Source organism: Perissodus microlepis, chromosome 9 (assembly GCF_051167445.1).
Source record: "Perissodus microlepis isolate ML-2025 ecotype Zambia chromosome 9, ASM5116744v1, whole genome shotgun sequence".
In the NCBI taxonomy this organism is placed as follows: domain Eukaryota; kingdom Metazoa; phylum Chordata; class Actinopteri; order Cichliformes; family Cichlidae; genus Perissodus; species Perissodus microlepis.
Window position 1 is genome coordinate 23,274,713 of NC_140469.1, and position 19,639 is coordinate 23,294,351.

General features: G+C 42.7%; 1 protein-coding gene and 1 pseudogene across 2 annotated transcripts in view; both read right to left on the reverse strand.

Annotated features, from left to right (window-relative positions):
- gpr158a (G protein-coupled receptor 158a) overlaps positions 1–19,639 on the reverse strand; it is a 98,651-nt gene that overhangs the window by 46,465 nt on the left and 32,547 nt on the right. For both annotated transcript variants that reach the window (XM_084939714.1, XM_084939713.1), the window contains exon 3: positions 1,138–1,240. In XM_084939714.1, coding sequence (XP_084795840.1) covers positions 1,138–1,240 — 103 coding nt within the window. The remainder of the gene's footprint in view (positions 1–1,137; positions 1,241–19,639) is intronic.
- On the reverse strand, positions 13,091–15,955 carry LOC146380550 (uncharacterized; annotated as a pseudogene).

The window sequence follows — 19,639 nt, forward strand, 5'->3', positions numbered from 1 at the left end:
AAATGAAAGTATGGCACAGAAAGTGATGGAGGGCAGGTGAAAACCACTGGGGTTCTGTGTCTGCAAAAGCCTTTTTTAATTAACTCACAGCAGACAGAATAAACTGGAGAAAGTCGCTACCATTAAAAAGATATTTCCCTTCTCGAACCAGATTAGCCTCCCCAGGTACTGGGGCTACTTCAATTTTCAGACAGGGCGGATACGGTTATCGCAAATAGCTGACGGTCCTCGTCATAAAGTGCAGCTTTTAGCAGAGTCAGAATTAATAAAATGAACTTATTGTTAATTCATCTGCTCTATTTTAGTGAGAGAAAAAAGGATGATTATGTGGAAACATTTTCAAACATTTGCTGCCAAACTGCTTGCAAAATCTGAAGCTAAATAATAATTTTTTACCTTTGTGTCTCCTGTGCTTTTTACTTCCTGTTCCGCTAATTACCCGCTTGAATTACCCCACCTTAGCTGTTTCCACCTGTGCTCTGTTCTCACCTGCCTCTCATTGTGCAATCAGTCCTGTGTGTCTACATATAATCCTCCCTTCACCTTCATCAAGACGTCAGTTTTTCCCCCATGTTTTACTGGTTCTTAGTGTCTGGATGCGCCCTGTTTAGTCCAGTGACCGCAGTGGACATTGTTTTGTTTTTTTCAGATTTTTGCCAATTAAGGCACTTCTTTTTCATTGTTATTCCACCAAACTCTACATTCTGCACTCAGCTCTTCTCTTCACCTCAGTCCAGGACAATAAAGGTTTTAACTGTGAACGTTGCAAATCAAAAAGTATGATAAACACAACTTACCAATCCTTCAGTTGTCAGATCTTTCAGCCACGTTTCATGGACTGCTGTGGCATTTAGTCAGTAAGAAACTTTCCAGACAATTTCCAGAAAATATTAAATGCCATCAAACATTTTGATATGCACAGAAGTAATTAATATATTTAACAAAGGTGAATTAAAGCCAGGGTATAATTGGGCACATACTGGCTATAATGTACGCACTTCCACCTGTGATTTCCCTGCTTTAAGTCGTAGGGCTGTTCATTGTTAGCATGTTTAGCAACACTTAAATGCAGCCACGTGAATAAAGTCTGCATACAAGGAACAATCATCTTACAGTGACTGATTTGCCATTACTTACTTGTAAAACCATTGACAGCTACTCTGTTGGGATGATAGAAACCTTTCCTGCAGTGGCACTTGTACTTGTCCAAGACAAATCCGTGACCACGGATCGGCAAACACTGAGAAGAGAAGACCAGAGACAAAAATGAGTGCAGTTTAAGCTAGAATACGTTTTACAATCAACAGCGTTTAATCGTGACATCTTGTAATGCAGACACAGACGTGAAAACTATTAAAATATGTCAATACCAAAGCAAAAAGTAAAGCCCGCAAATCAAATTCAGCAAACAGACTGAGATCAAGTGCCTTGCGGGAGGGACACGGGTCTAATTATTTAAGTTGTGAGATTCCTCTTTCTGTCTAACTGTGCCTCCTCATCTCTCCATATTAAATTAGTAAAGCCTCTTCCATTTGATTGAACGTGTGATAGGAAGTAGACTGAGAAGAGCAGAGAAAAACACGAGGGGCGTCAGGGGGCACCCTTGGCAGACTTTGTGTGCTGTTTGCCAAATTACAAGACATAATTAATAGCTAAATTAAGAACAGACTTATTTGCCTGATTAGAGAATCGCCATTAATTCTATTTCTTGTGGGAATGAGATTTCATCATCTCCCCAGTACAAACACATTTTCCCCTCTCATTCTTGCTCTCCTTCAAAAACTCCTTTACTGTTTTTTTATTTTTTTCTCCACACAACATGAACATGTTTTTCTAAGCCAAGACGATAATGATTTATGAATCCAAAGAAACGACAAGGGGCCCAGAATAGCAACGGTACTTTAGCTGACACTTGACACGCTATGAAGTGTTTGTGACCTGACTGAGAGATCTAGAGGAAAGGCCGGTGGCAACGTCAAAATGAAGCACCAGTCACTGTGATGCTCTTCACAGCGGACTGGACTCGGCATGTCTTGAGAGGCTGCTATTTCTGACTGTCTCTCAAGGTCCTTGGTGAGGGCTGAATGCATTTTTCAGTCCGAGAGTGTGCGCTTCTCAGTCGAAGCCTTGAGAGGCCAGCCAGGACTCAAAAGCCCAAGGTAATTACCAGGTTACTATTCAGTGGACAACTTCCTCAAGTAAATTCCACTGAAGAGGCCAAAGTATATGAAGTGACTCTTCACTAATCTGTCGAAGACGACTTGTCGTTTTAGTGGTGAGACCCTCGAAAGACCCTCAATCTGACACCTGTGAATCTGTGTAGAGTGATTTTCCTCACCGCTGTACTCAAACACTATATAATACCCACACGGCTCGTAACGAAGTAGATGCTTATTTCAAGACATACCCTCTATGTCACGTATCTGTCAAGTATTGGCGGAGAGACGACCCAAATGCAGGTAAAAATCATTAGAGAGCATGTCTTTATCGGCTGTTAGAAAAACACACGATCCGAAAGAGAAAACAAAACAGGAATCACTGGGTGCTGTCTAGTATTTATAAAATGTCCTCCCACTTCCTTTACCCTAATCAATTTACCTGGAAAATGTCAAGAAATGTATAAAGAGGTTATATGCACATAGCATTATATTTTAGTATATTATAGTATATTTATATTTTAGAATCCTTAACAACATGGCGACAAATCTCATCTGTGTTGCAGCATCAACATACAGAAAATGCACACCCTGTGTGATCTCACTTTGTTGTTTGAGCCAGGCCATATAAACAAGAACCACCAGTGAAAAACGTCAATTTATCCCAACAGCTGGAATTTTAAAGGAAAAGGAAGACGTGCTTGGATGAGGAAATCAATTAAAGGCAATCCCAAAGACTAAAACTACAATGACAACCTGAATCTTCAAAGATGACAACAATCTGTTTTGATAAGAAGCAGAGTTATTCACAGGAGCCTAATGTTCATAGTTCAGCTGTGGGCTTAACATAGCGACTTGTTGAAGGTTTATTATGGCTGCCAAACAGTTAGGAACCTTTCTGAGCACATTTGACTGTTTGAAACAAAAATGAAACATAAGCAAAAGCAGACAATCAGAAAGGAGGGAAAAGAACAAAAGCAGGAAATAAAAGAGCTGAGAAACCAAACCTTCAAAGTAAAACAGGAAGTAACCAAAAAATAACAAATTAACCACGAGGCATCACGACAGATAAAGGGGAATGCAGAAAGCAGAAAATAACACTAGAGACAACCGAACACTAACAGAACCGCTGACATTTTGTTATATATTTTATGCTATTAGTGTCACATGCTTTGAATATATTCCCCCATCATGCTTTTTTAAGCGCTCTTCCACCAGTCATGTTCATGGGGAATAAAAAAGCGTAAAAGAGTTTTTCTTTAAAATAAGTTTTACAGTAGCTTCTGTTCATTTTTGTTTACGCACAGACTGTGTATTGAAGGGTGTAGCCACAGTGATATGATTCACTGGTTTGTGAAGCCCCATCTGGAAGCCTTAAACAAAGTATTAAACACTCTGTTTTGAAAACAGACATATGAAGCTAGAGCTGACTGTCAAACTACAGTTTGACACAGCATGCTCATACTGTAGCAACTTCTCATTCAGAAAGTAGCCATGCCCGAAAGCATTCCCTGCTGCTGTCATCTGGTTTTCTCTGAAGAGCAACATTAGTTACCCAATAAACATCATGTTATATTTAGTAAGATTTGAAACTAGTGACCACAAAGAAAATAGACCAAATGTTCATTAGCAAAGTGTTTAGTGTGGCTATAGAAAAAGTGACCATCAGTCTTTGTGTAGCCAGAGGAGTTGCCCCCAGCTGGTCAGCAACAACAGAGGTGCGACTCCTCAGCCATCCTTTATATACAGTCTGTGGGTTTGTTGTTATACTGTTGACTAAAGGATATTTTAAACCTCACTAGAAATAAATTATTTTATAGTGAAAGGCAGGTATATTTTGTAAAATTTAGTTACAGTGAAGATCACACAGAATTATCACCCAACCTGCACAGCATTTTAGCATCTTTAGCTCAGTGTGGTCTTGTAGCTTTACTGCACTAAGCAGCTGTTTAGTGAGAAGTTCTAGAGGTCCATCTGTGCAGCTCTAAAGAGTGTATGAACAGAGTTAGTGACTAGTTGTGTTTCACGTAAAGAGTGCTGCAGGAGCTTGTGAATCAGTTTTGGAGTTAAGTACATCAGGTCTGACTCAGAGAAGTGACTCCAAATAAAGGCTTATGCTGCTAAAAGCATAGGTGAGTAATAACACACTTGAATGGTGATGATGTATGAGTAATTATCTTAATATGCCACTCCATTATCTTGCAAACTTGTTAACTTGTAATAACATATGCAAACAAGAGCACAGATACTCTAGAGAACAATGAGGGAGAAGAATATAGTTCATTATTATAAAAGTCTTACAGAGGCAGAATTTGATTACTTTCTTTTGTAAAACTGCATTTTACTGATACCTTGTTTTGTACTTAATAAAATGGAGGCTTATGCAGCTTATGGACCTGATTTTTCTTTGCTTATTATTGGCTTGAAATGACAGCCAGAGGTAACTGCAAACTGCCAAGTCACTCAAAACCAGAGACTCAGATTGGACATTGATGAGTGAAATGAATGAGCGCATAAATAAGGTGCTTAGGAAGCTGTTTGGATTTCACTGGATAGTTTTAGCTCCGCACTGTCTAGAGACCAAATAAATCACAGGATTGAATCTGTAAAGCAGATGATTCACCATATTAGCGAGTTGTCCATCTTTCATCTGAATCCACCTGCTCTTGCTTTAAATGAGGACTGTGGAACAACAAAAAGTCTGGTAACTGATTTCCCCACTGATTCTCCAAAAGTCACCACCTCAGGACAGGTTCATCGTGCTACAGCTACTGCCTGTCACTGTTAATATTCCCACCTGATGGAGACACTAGGAGAAACTGTCAGAGACAGGTGTGTGTGTGTGTGCCAGCATGCATATTTTTAGTGTGTGTGACACGGGGAGCCAGGAATAGCCCTGGCAGTACATCCCATTCCTGCCTGCTGTGGTGACTGATGCAGGGGCTCAGATGTGGAGTTTGTTGAAGGGAGAAGCAGTCCACCTCTGAGCTACCTGCCATCAATCACATGTGATCTCAGGCAGAAGACTGGTACATTTCAAAGGACTGTAAAATGCAAAGCCACAAGAAATCTTTCATCTTAAAAAAACAAGATAATGTTCTTAGAAAATTAGTCATAAAACAGTAATTGTATCTTTTACATTGTTTTTTTGAACCATATTGACAATAGGTACAACTGTTCCTCTGCTCGTTAATCCAAATATCTAATCAGCCGATAGCACGGCAGCAAGTCAGTGCAATTAGGCATGTAGACATAGTCAGGATGTCTTACTGAATGTCAAACTGAGCATCAGGATGCAGCAGAAAGGTAATTTAAATGACTTTTAAACAGCATTTCAGAAACTGCTTATTTGCCGGGATTTTCCAACACAACCACCTTCAGGGTTTAAAGAGAAAATATCCAGTGAGCAGCAGGTCTCTGAGCTAAAATGTGTTATCAGTAAAGGTCAGAGTAGAATAGCTAGACTTCATCAAGCTGAAATAACCACTCGTTGCAAACCAAGGTTTGCAGAAGAGCATCTCTGAATACACAACCCATTTAAAGCTGAAGCAGATGGACCACAAGCAGCAGAAGACCACACTGGGTGTCACTCTCTGCACAACCTAAGCCCAAAACTGGACTCGCTGATGAGCTGATGACCATGCCATACATGTCACACTGTACTCAAATGGCCTTCACGGTCACCAGATCTGAATCCAGTAGAGGATTTTTGGGATGTGGTGGAACAGGAGATTCGCATTATCACGTGCAGCCAAAAAATCTGCAGCTACTGTGTGAAGCTTTGATCTCAATATTTACCTAAATCTCTGAGGAATGTTTCCAGCACCTTGTTGAATCTATCCAATGAAGAATCAAGACTGGAGGGGTTCAATCTGGTACCAACAAAGCAGCTGTGCAGCAAGATGCAGTAAACACTTTAAGTTTGTAAATAATGATGAATATTGTTTAACATGGGGCTATCATTCTTTCCCTTATATACACTGTTACAATGGCGGATGCTCAAAGTAAAGTCATCCTTATGAGTAAAACTGAAAATGAGTGAAAATGAACACATCTTTCAAAATGTTTTATGGAGATGTGCACAATTCTAAGTTATCAAGAATATGACTTTTAGCAAGAAAAAGTTACCTGAGCCTATCACTGACAGAATATTGTCTAAGATCAACGGAGTATATTTGAAATTTAAGTCTTGGAACAATTAGTCAAATCGAAGATCATCTAGTTAAAATACCAAGCATTATGTACATGCATCTTTTCGAGTTTCAAGGGTTTTTTTGTGATGTAGAACGTTTTATGATGTAACTGACTAAACAACTGATTGCTGGAGGAAAGTATTTGCAGTTAAATCAATAAAAGAAGGCTTTCAAATATAAATATATCACTGCCATTGTCTATTCTGCATTCTGTTATGTAGGCTAAATCTTCTCTGCTTATAAAACAACACAGTGTTATGGTATTTCAAAGGAAGCACACACAGGCAGTGACCTACTTCTATATGCATGACATCTTCTATTAATTATGGTCCAGGCAGGGAAGCTGCAGGAACCCTATTGCAATTGTTCTGATTTTTCTTCTGTTGCTTCTTCTCATTTTAATTTATATTTCCCTGCTAAACGTGCAGCTTCAGACCGGAAGGCACGAAATATAAAGATAGTATTGCAAATTCCAGCCATGTAAATAATCAAATTTCTATTTCTGAAATGATCCCAGAATAAGATGTAAGTAAATACGACAGTCACGTGTATAAGAGACGTGCAGCGCTTGTATTGTAGTGAGTGCCTCAGACACTCCAGGTTTACCCATCAGCGTTGCTCATTGTTGTTTACCTCCCAGCTGTGGCAGCTGTCAGTCACGCACACTCTGACACGCTAATTGTCATGGTGACTTGGTGCCTTTGTATTAGAGTGCATTGTGCTCTCAGACCAACATGGCCTGCCTACAACAGGTACGTACGCACAACTGGCGGCATGCTTCACATCCACACTCAGACTCCCTCTCTCTGCGCTGCCTCTAACAGACCACATTTTAATCATTAATGTCTGATTTTTTTGTGATAATTTTAATTCAAATTTGACCTGAAAAAGCACCAAACAGAAATCCATTTAAGCTCAGCTCAAGCTTTATTTAACTTGAATAATATACCTTGGAATATTACTCTTGACTTGGACACAGAGAATTTGTGGTTTGTTTCTTATTAAGGACTATTTTCAATAGTTTGGATAAACAGCATCGCTTCTGATTTCTTATGTGGCTTTATGTGGGATGATGTTTTAGACAAAAGAACGCCTCCAGCAGTTTTTGTCCTTTCCTGTTTCAGCACGACAATAATGCTCTCTTGCAATAAATAAATAAATAAATACGATTTTGTGTCAGAACCTCTGTCCTGATACGTCCTTATCAACCGACACCCAGCCTCTCTAATGCTTTTGTGACTCATGGGATCAAATTCCTGCAGCCAGGATCCAAAAATGTGGAGGAGAGCCCAAAACCGGAGGAACCAGAAAAGCAGAGGTTTACACACTGGTGGATGTTTCCGTGGTAACTTAGTGTATTAAAATCAATAGAATCTAAGCGTCTGCTCTGTGGTAGGGGTCTTTTGTCAAAGATAGTTACAGTTTATTTCTAAAATTAATCTTTTTGCCGCCATGTTTCAGATTCATAGCAGTGCACAGCTGCACCTGAATCCATGTTGATCTTTTTTTAATGACCCTGAAAGGCCTGACATTGTATCTCACCTTTGACCTGTGCATTAACAGTGAATAGAGAGCATTTTTGAACTCGAGACTAATTCATTTGGGCAAAGCAGGGCCAGATAACAACACCACTTCAATTGTATTCATTTCAGATCAGGCCACTTCAGGTTTTAAAATGGTTTTTACAAGTAAGTTATTATCATTATTGTGGCTATTACTGTCAGTGGATTTATAGCATTAGAACCATCATTTTCCATACCCATGGGCAATAATAAATTATTACTCTTGTGACCCCATAAGTAGTCTCTTTGGTAGTTGTAAAAAAAAACAATGAGTGGCCTCTGTTTGGCATAAACAAATCCTTATGGTCCAAAACTTTTTTAAATTATTGGCACAAAAAAAAATCATACAGTATCGTTTGTTGATACTAGATTCTTCTTTGGTAATGCAATTTTTCTGACTTATTTACATTTCATGGGGTTTCTGCAATACCAAAATCAATCAACATAATTTTATTTCAGGGTTTTGAGTTGCTTTAGGATGTTTGGACTTGTGTTGATGATTAGTTGTTTAGTCTGTTTGGTTTCTCTCTTTTTGTTGCTCAAAGTAATCTTGCATTTTGACCACCAGTCAGTGTTCACAGAGTCTGAATAATTGTAAGATCATAGAGTGGTGGTCCTGAGACCAGGAGGAGACCCTGGGTGGGTCATGTCAAGAATCTGCAGATCCATCTCTTGCATTTAAGGTTATACTAAAAGAAGCTTTAAGCTTTTACTCTTCTACTGTTAGTTTTTTGTTTTATCTTTGGGTTACTTTGAGTTTGTTATCATGTCTGTGTTTAGTTCTCTGAGTATCCCCCCTTGAATACTCATTGATGCTACAGCATCTCCCTGTTCCAGTTATGGTAAATGGACTGGTTCTTATATAGCGCTTTTCTACTCATCTGAGCACTCAAAGCGCTTTACACAACTTGTGCATTCACCCAATTCACACCCATTCGCACAAGCACATTTTTCTAAGTGCTTTATAGCTAACATTCACACACATTCATACTCCGATGGATGCATCGGAGAGCAATTTGGGGTTAGTATCTTGCCCAAGGATATTTGGCATGTAGACTAGTGGAAGCCAGGAATCGAACCACCAACCTTCCGATCAGTTAGTAGACTACCTGCTCTACCACCTGAGCTACAGCCACCCCTTATGGTTGTTATTCATTTCCTGCCTTGTTCTGTTAAGTAGTTCACTCTTTTATCTTGTTTTTGGCTTTACTTCCTGTTAGTTGATTGCCTTTATTATATTCAGCTGTGCCTTGTTCACCACTTCCCTAATCAGCCCTCTGTGTATATACAGTCCAGTCTTCTCTGTGGTGTTTGTTACATTCTCTGCTTTGTCTTCATGTTTTCATTGTTCCTTGTATTCTTTGAACTGTGGTTAGCTGAAACTTTTCATTATCTCTTAAGCAGCTTATATCCAAATAATGATGTTTGGTTGATTTTTATTCTGTAAAGTTGCATTTTTAACACTATCACACAGTGTGGACTTCATTGACGGTGACAAACGTTAGAGCACTTACATCGTCTGCACATCCAAATCTTGACAAATCCATTGTAAACTTCTTTTTTTTTTTACTATTTAGTAGGTACCAAATAAGAAGAGGATAGGTTTGAGAAGAAATAGGGTTAGCTGTAACTATGAAGTAACTAGAGTAATTATAACAGTATAATATTGTGTACACTTTCAACATCTATTTTGTCCAGGCAAAGTCTTCCTCCCTCACCTCTGTACGGCATAAAGCATGAAAGTAAAAAAAACAAAAAACAAATCTAAAATCAAGTTTATCTTCTCTAATTGATGCAGAGGCCAGGAGTCTTCTACCTGAATGGGAAACCAGAACTACCTTAATTTTGTTAGCTAATTAGAGCCTGCCAAGGACTCTTCCTCATTTTGAAATAGCCCACGCTCTTCCAGTCCAGCATAGCGCCTAATCAAGCACTAATTAGCCTCTGTAGATATTTGTAATGATCCTGCAGTTCAGCAAAAACCCAGAGGAAAATTTTTTTATCCAATCATTGCACACTGAACTATAGAATACACAGAAAGCAGGTTAGGCGGAGAAGGACGAGGGGGAGGGCAATTTATCCTGTTTGCATGTGTGTGCAGAGCAGGCAGTAAATTATCAGCTCGAGATGTGTATGCAGGCACGAGGGAAATTAGACGATGCATGTTTGTTTTTATTTTGAAGGAAGTTATACGCGGTGTGCTGAACACTCAGGCATCCTGTTGCATTTCTCACCCTTCAGTGAGAGCTCCGAAAAAAAATGCATGCAAGTGACTTCCCATCCAGTCTCTTGTGTGGGTTGCTTTCCACATGCTCTTTAAACCTTCTGTTTGCATGGGGCAGCTAGTTAGAAGAAAGTTGGCTTGAAGGAGTCTAAGGAGGTTGGACTTCTTTGAGTTTTGTGAAGACATTTCTCATCTGAGAAGCTTCGTCAGTTCTAAAGGTTTGAAAAAAAGTCATGGGTTAATTTTGGCTTATGTGATGAAGCACATAATCAACAGTGGGTCAACAACCCTTTTAAGGGACAGCCCTAAGTAGGGTTTAATACCTGGGACTCGCCACCATTTGGCTTTAGAGCTGAAACTCTTGGATGAGAGGAGAAACCTTGTCATGAAACTTAAAGAAGTCCAGTCGCTTTCTTTCCAAGCTCCTTAGATTACCATAACCTGGATGACTGAGAACCTGCACAAACATTTTGGCATCAAGAGAGGAGAAAGCTATATGAGATGGCTTGTTTTCAAGCAGCAGATGAAGTGAAGAGCAGCAACGTGGCCCATTTTAAGATAAATAAGGATTATTTTGAGCGCTAAAGATCATGCAAAGTTACTTATAGAGCTAGAAATGAGCATAAACAGTCCACTTTAATGATGAGAAGATAAATTAAATTAGAGTAGCAAGAATATAGTTCACAGATTTTGTAGCTGTCTGTTTTTTGTGAGAGAGAATAACAGAGGGGTCAAAAGAAGAGAGTGTCTGACGTCAATTTTTATTTTTGCTTCGGGCTAGTATTGTACCTTCTTCTTCTTCTTCTTTTTTTTAGCTTTTAGGGCAAAGATGGGGCAATGCATCTTGGCACTGGTTATGGCTATGAAATTTAAGGCTTGTGCAGACTCACCAGCAAACAGAGGCAACACACACCAAGTCTACACAGTGGCAATGACACTGCAGACTGCTGGATGACTGTGGCTCCCTGCTCAGAGGGACAGCTAGACAGGCAGCCAGGCCTTTAAACGAGGTCAACTAGCAGGAGTTTAACCGGAGCGGAGCTGCACTGACAGCAAGGCCTCGCTTTGGGTACAGTCCAAAGACCAAAGCCTAAACACCAGCAAGATAAACAGTCTGGCCTACAGGGAGCTTAACACTGCCATCAGAATGAGACGAGTAAACACATAGAGCTTCTTAGTGCACACAACAGACACTGCATGGATATTGCTTTCATAATCACATTTGCAGCTTATGTATGTGTCAAAACAAACTAGCCAGGCAAATTTATCCACACTGTACAATGCAAGTGATTCTTGCAACTTGCAGCAGACCGTCCACCACATGAACACACACATAAGCACTGAAAAAAGCACTGTAAGCATCGTCAGTGGGCACAGGGACAGAGGTCATGAATGCCTGGGATGTCTGCTGCTTTTGTTCATTGATATATTTCAGAGGCTGTTCTGTACCTGCCTTAGCTTGTTAGCTGAGCATCTCTAGTTCATCAGGCCTTCATTTGAACTATTATAATTGAGTGAAATGTAATTTTTCTGTGTTGTGATTTTTCCGATATTCTCTTAATACAAGGCTGACAGGCAGCAACTGAAGGAATGTGAATAAAAGCAGTGAGAATCCTCAGGCACCCTTTGGCAGACCTAGATGAGGAATTACATTTCATCGATATATTAGGATCTTTCAGGAGTAAAAGACGTGGGTGAAAAGAAGCCTGCTGCCAAGTCATTGTCACTGCTACTACCTTATCTTTTTGCCCATGCACCCTCACTGTTCTTTTCCCAATTTTTTTGTTTGTAGCCACACAGCTGCACTCATTTTACATCCAATCTCATGGGTCCCTAGACAAATGTTTTACCTTTACTTTCAACCCGTCTCTTATCCTCTCTGGGCCGACTGTTTGCTTTCTGCATCAGCTGACACCGTGCTGCTACAGCTGGGTAGAGCGGATGCAAGACTTTGCCCGGGGGCAACTGTATTCAAGCCTTCAAAGTGTTTCCACGTAAATTCAGAGTTCCAGGATTATTCAAATAGCCAATTAGTGCGACAGCATTTAAAGACGCCTGCACTGCTGGGGGCAGGGAGCCACAGTAACACCAGAAGTATCTTGTGATCTCTCCTCCCTGTGCATTATGGCCAACAGCTCTCTACCTTGATGTTGTCATCTTGAACACCACTGAAGCGAAAACACTGTGGCCCACAGAGCATCTTATTTGTGTCCAGTGGGTAGATTAATTTTGTTCATCAGCGGTTTTATTTATCCTGAGTTAACAGGATATCAGAATAACAAACAGAATCCTCAATATTTAGGATATGGGTTATTTTTAGATGAAATGACAGAACAGAAAACAAAAGCAGTGCACAGCAAACACCGGAGCCCAAGAAAACAGCCCAAACACAGTGCAGTTCAGGGGGCCGACCACGCGGACGGCAACGGCGGCGACGTGGAAACAGTTCAGGGTGCCAGCCGTGCGGAAGGCGGCGACTCAGGCGATGGCGATCCGGGGGCCGGCCGTGCGGAAGGCAGCGGCGGCGACTCAGGCGATGGCGATCCGGGGGCCGGCCGTGCGGAAGGCAGCGGCGGCGACTCAGGCGAAGGGGGTCTGGGGGCCGCCCACGACGGCGATAACGCCCGACCAGTAGCCTGGAAGGTGGCCGATAAACCGCAGGCCGAAGCGGAGGCAGGACCAGACGAGGAGGAAGCCGGAGCTGGACCAGGCGACGGCGAGGGTGAAGCCGGAGCTGGACCAGGCGACGGCGAGGGTGAAGCTGATGAGGAGGCTGGACCAAGCGACGGCGAGGGTGAAGCTGATGAGGAGGCTGGACCAAGCGGGGATGAAGACTCGGACGAGGCTGGACCAGACGAGACGGAAGCAGAAGCTGATGCTGATGCTGCAGGCAGCGTGGATGTTGAGGTTGCAGGCGGTGGAGCCGGTGGTGGCTGAACGGTCTTGCCAGAACCGTCAGCAGACATTGGGATGTGCTGGCTGGGTCCTCCCGGACCCCCAGCTGACGAGGCAAGAGGCTGAACGGGCCCCTCGGACCATCCAGCGGAGACAGGAGGCTGAACGGGCCCCTCGGACCCTCCAGCGGAGACAGGAGGCTGAACGGGCCCCTCGGACCCTCCAGCGGAGACAGGAGGCTGAACGGGCCCCTCGGACCCTCCAGCGGAGACAGGAGGCTGAACGGGCCCCTCGGACCCTCCAGCGGAGACAGGAGGCAAAGGCCGGAGCGGTCCCTCGGACCCTCCAGCGGAGGCCAAAACAAAGCCAACAGGCATGAAGTCCTTTGGCTGACATGAGGACAACTGGCGCTGCACCGAGCACTGACTCTGCCCAGGCAATGCTAACATGGTGCAGTTCTTAGGGGGCTGCTTAAACTTCAGGGGTCCAGAATCAGCTGGGGACTGAGACCTAGCCTCTGGGGAAGCCCTGGAGTGGCAAACTGTGCCAACGGCGGCTAAACCATGAAAAGTACCCTGAGTAGAAATTAAGTTACCTCCCTGCATGGAGTGAATGTGCAAAACTGGCGACACAGGAGACTGAGCAGAGAGTGGCTGCTGGGCAGCTAGCTGAGCAGAGAGTGGGAGCTGGGCAGCTAGCTGAGCTACTGGAGACACAGGTGAGAGTGGGAGCTGGGCAGCTAGCTGAGCTACTGGAGACACAGGTGAGAGTGGGAGCTGGGCAGCTAGCTGAGCTACTGGAGACACAGGTGAGAGTGGGAGCTGGGCAGCTAGCTGAGCTACTGGAGACACAGGTGAGAGTGGGAGCTGGGCAGCTAGCTGAGCTACTGGTGGTGGTGAAGTAGATGACTGCACGGGAGACTGAACTGAGAGCGTCTGCACTGGCACAGGGAACTGAACGGATGTCTGTAGTAACGGTGGTGGTGAGAGTGGAGTTGGTGGTGGAGTGAATGACTGTGCTAAGGGAGGCTGCACTGGGGACACTGGAGACTGCACTGGGGACACTGGAGACTGCACTGGAGACTGCAGTGACGGTTGTGGTGGTGTAACGGGTGGAGGAGCGGCTAAATCGGCTGCGGGTCGGGTGGCTAATGGCTCAGCTACAGAGTGCCTTAATGGCAGGGCTATAGGTTGAATGACTGACTGAGTAGCAGCCTGAATGGCTGAGTGTAGTGATGGTTGTGGTGGAAGAGAAACAGGTGGTAGTGTGGATGATGGAGCTAAGGGCGACTGAGTGACAGACCGAACTGATGACTGAAGCGATGGTAGAGGTGAAAATGGAGCTTGTGGTGGAGTTAATGACAGTGCTAGTGGGGACACAGGAGACGCAGCTCGTAGCCGGGCAGCAAAGAGAGCTTCAGGAGGCTGGGCAGCAAAGAGAGCTTCAGGAGGCTGAGCAGATGATAAGCTGTTCACATTACTATCCGTAGCACAAAACACAACCCCCGAACGAATAGTCCCACAGTTCGACACAGAAAAAGAGTCCTTACTCACCACAGCCGGCGATGTACAAGTCCGTACGTCCGGCTGTGGGGTGGCGCGCTGGCGGCGCTATCGTCGTTTCTTCCCCGCAGATGGCTCCGACGGGCCGGGCAAAACCACATCCGGCCGGCAAGGCTGACGCGGCTGCTCTAGGGTGGCTGTTGTCTGTTGCTGCTGGGCCAAGTCCGATATTTCCCGAGCTCGCGCCGCCTCCCGGGCTTCATTCAAATTGGCCAATAAGTCCACACATCCTCTGACCTGGCGGAGATGGGAATTTCCTTTGAGGATTGCTTCGATAGCATTTATCCCCACAATCTTTGCCCTTGTATTAGAAGTGTGGGTTATCCACTCGACTAGGCGTTGGACACGTATCAGATCGCTCTCCCCGGGTAAGTCTGCTGGGTCCATGTTGTGGTCGCATCGTTCTGTCATGAATCGCTGTGCGGCAGGCAGGAGTTGGACCCAAAATGCAGGACTCACAGACTCAGGGGATGAACTCAAAATCACAGCTTTATTTGCTGGCAGGGGAAAAAACATACAAACTAAACTAATCTAAACTGGGAACAACAAACTAAAACTCACAGGGAGATCCACACAGCATGAGGGACGACACGACACTGACTCAGAGAAACACAGGGTTAAAATACACTGGGAAGTAACGAGGGGAATGAGACACAGAAGGAGAGCACAGCTGGGGGAAATAAGAACTGACGAGACAAGGAAGCGTAAACTGAACACATTCACATAAGACACGGACCTTCAACGTAAAACAGGAAGTATGACACAGAGACGCGAACTAGACTAGGGGAGACAGAGCAACTAAGAAACACAGACAACACCAACAACAAAGAGACACAGAGGGCAGCTACTAAATACTCAGAGAACTAAACAGAATACAAGAAAACCAAACTAAGACACTACATTAAAGAATAAGCTGGGACAACAAAGAGAACTAAGAACATAATACAAAAAACTCAGAGGCACAAGAAACTCAAAACACTGGGTCACTGACCCAGGACCGTGACAGTTTTTCAATATATAGTGTAGAATATATTTTTTAAAAAGTGCTTCCAGAAGGAGCTTTGTAAATATCTGAGGAATTATGAATCATTTGAGTGAGTCTGTTTGTTCTGAGGCCCAGTTCAGTTATATTAGTTATGTTAGGTCCTTCTGTTAAAGTTTATGTAGCAAAGGAATTCTTTTTACAGAATATGGGTGCTAACCTTATGCCCACCCTCCAACAGTCTTTTGCTTGGCCTATACCCTTCAACTTTGCCAGTATGATCCTACCTGGTATAACTCTAAGGATCACTGAGGCATGCAAGCTCCTTGACCAAAACAAGGTGGTAACCTTACAGGGGTTAGGAGGAAGGGCCTTCAACATCTTGGAGGCACATGATACTGTGTAGTGAAAGAGTTCTTGGAAGCCAAAGGAGAAAACATCCAAGCAAATACTTCTTGAGGTAAATAGTTAGGAAGAACAGGATATTAGTCCTTAGATGGATGAACAACCTATCGCGGGATATTAGCTATTTTTTGAGCAGTTATCCAATTCAGGGTCCCAAGGGTTAGAGCCTACCCCAACAAACCCAAACATGCATGTCTTTGGTTTGTAGTAGGGAGACAGAGTACTTGGAGAAAACCTATACAGATACAAGCACAGGGAGAATAAGGCAATCACAGAAACTGAAAAGTCCTATAACTGAACAGTTATATCAGTGGCTTGTTTCTACCACCTGAAAAGCAGCATATACATGTTCCTAAAACAGTCTGGATTAGGTGGCACACCAACCCCTAAACTTCAGGCAGGAGTTTGAGTCATAGTTTTAGGTTTTGCTGTTTGGGTATTTGGGAGAAAATTGTAATTTGGCTTGAAATACCCTTTATGCAACATTAAGCATGTATTTAAAATCTAAAGTCTATGTTACCCATTTTGACAACAGTGCCCATTTTACATTGCACTTTTTCAATGTGACAATAGGTCATACCGGTTTCCAAATACAGCTATCAGTCTCATGAAACTACTTTTCTAGCACAAAACTATGTAACACTCCATCTGCAGAGCTGCAGATGGATCTAAATCGCTGTTCATCCTTAAGAAACTCCTTAATCTTTCTTTCAACAGTGGAAAGAGAGTTGAATTATCTTTCACCTTTTAAAGTTCTTCCTCCTTTGCTACAATGATGCATACCTCACCAGCACAAAAGGATTTCCAGACTTCCTTTCTCTGAAGCATAATCACAGCTTTTGCTGAGATCACTGTAGATAATTATCAATTACCCTGTAAATCGCGTCCAACATACTCTTTCAACAGGCAACAAAGAAAGGAGTGTAATTAATTAAAACTTGCTCCTCTTCACAGAGAATGCACAGGTTGAAAGGACCATGGCCCGGTGTGACAGCATTCCTGACATGTGCGTGTTGAGGGAATCTCTGCCCCACAACGATGCCGAGTCTCTAACACCAGGGGAATTCCCAAGGTGCTAAAACAACTGCTTTTTTTTTTTATCTTACAATACGCGGGAGGGCCTGCAGATGAAGAGGGAAGCGTTTTTGCTGAATGAGTGCAGAGGGAACACTTGGATGGGAAAGCTGTCAGAGAAACAAGCAGATAAATGTTGCTCAGCTAATGTGGATCACGTTCCCATGGGGGACTCTGGGATTTTCCTGAGTGTATGCCATGTCGAGTGAAATATGAAGATCCAGGGGAGAAAAAAAGGACATGTTTGGATGTAACTCAAAAGTAGGCCATGTAAAGCGCCTTTATTGACCACAAAAATACACCAATTCTTTGCACAGCATTAAATATCCATGTCTTTATATATTTTTAGAGTGTCAAAAAATGGATAAATGGAATATTTGGATATATTACCAGTTATGACCAGCAATAATGTACTTAACCCGCCAAAAAACACTTAAAGTACATGTTTTTTTTCTGTGCTCCCAAGCCCCTTGTCAGGCTTAAATGAGCAACAAAACTATTAAATTACACAAATTGAATATAAACTAAGATTTAATTGCATGCTTAATTGCTCTCAGTGTTGGGCTGAACAGGCATTTTAGCAGGAGAAAAGTAGCAACACTAGTTTTTCAATTAAGGTGTATTTTAGGGAGAAAAAAATGGCAATTTTGCATATTCGAATGATTGCAAGCACAAAAGACAAGTCATTATGGGACAGAATGAGGTCTAAAACATTTGCATGCAAATACAACTCAAATCAATCTTATTTGTGACACACTGACTAATGAATGTCAGTGTTTTAAAATGAGCCCCATCAGTTTAACCCGTCATATGTCATTTTTAAACGTTAAATGAATAGATGAGCCAAATTAAGGGACTGTATCTCATGTTTTCAAGTAAACTCTCCCAGTAGATTTGCATGTTCTTTTGCATCCACTGCCATGCAAATAAAGGGCACGTTATCATAGCTGCCAGTACAATATGCAGCCTTTTTCTTGCCTGATCTTGGTAAGTTATAGTCCGGCTGCAAGGAAAGATTGCTGGCCAATGAGATGTAAATCAGGGAAACAATGCGTGACATGGATGGCTTGTGTTGTACTGTAGGTCCCCAGTGGGGCTGTTGGGGCCAATCAGCTGTTTTCCTTTCAAGCTTGTTGGGACTGCAGGATGTGTTTGCATTAATCGTAATGTTAGGATAGAAATCTGTTCATGCTGAAGGGACCAAATATAGTATGCTTGTAAAACCACTGCAGGGCCGAAAACCTTCCGAGTCTAATGGCCCATTTATGCTCACAACATCAGTCGCTTCACACGCAAACAGTGATGTCGCCACAGTTATGTACCATTTTTACCAGCACTAGCTGCACTATTCTCATAAATGATAGGTTTCACCGCCTAAACAAAAACTCCACATCAGCGCTGGTATTACTGAAAAACAGAACCAGAAAGCTTAGTCTTTGAAACTCTTGCAACATCTCCCTCTGTATAATCTATGAATCATCTTTGATTGTGTACTGAGATCATTAAAATCGCAGGAAAAACCAACACGATCTTAAACGTCTGTCATCAATACACACAAGGTTGCAAAAAAAGTGCAACTTGTGCCAGCGATGTGATCCGGCACTATTTGCAAGAATGATGAGCACAAATGGGACAATTGTTCTCTCTCCAAAGTCTTGACAACAAGGACACAGAAAATTATCATTCAAACGGACAAAACTCAAAAACTACTTTTAAACTTTCCTATTAAGGTTAAGGTTAGGGTGATGACTCAGGGTGTTTTCATCCCTGCTCTGTTTAGTCCATCTGAATCAGACTCTGGTCTGTTTTCCTCCTTGGTGCAGTTCATTTGTGCACAGTAATCACACCAAGCTAACCATACTTGAACTCTGTTTGGAACCAGACACAAGCCTCCTCCTCAAAAAACTCCAGAGCAGTTTGTTTATGGTGAGAATGTGATTGGGCATCGATCCAAACCAACTATCAGCTGCAAGTGGGAACCACTGGTGTATTGTAGCCATGACGTTAAATATTTATTTTGGGCTATACTAGGAAAAAAATGTTGTGGAAGAAACCAATTAAATCTGGTCTTTGCATGGTTAATTATTCATTGTTGGACTAAAACATGTTGGTTAGTTTTTAATTTATATTGTGGTAAGTTTCGGAGATTGAGAGAGACAACACGGTCATAGTGGATGAGCCCCCAGGAAATAAATGGAAGCCACTGTAATGTCCTAATGTGAGGACAACATATGTGTAGGACAGGGGGAGGGACAGAAGGTGAGATAAGACGGAGCAGGAGGCTGCAGCAGTTGTTTAACACTGATGCCATTATTAATTCAGCAGCGCTGAGTGCACGGCGGAGGAATCAGCATGTGATTGAGATGATAACAGGCTGGGCCAGGACAACCTTGTGATCCAAGGTCAAGATGTAACAGTGATTCAACAGACAGAGCACAAATAACCATTTCAGCTTTTCAACAGCAGACAGAGCACCACAGTGAGGCAAAAATAAACCACACATGCTGCTGAGTGCATAAAACGCCATGAAACGTCACCCTGAAACGTCACCCTGCAACGTCACCGAGGCAGCGGTTTGGTTTTCTG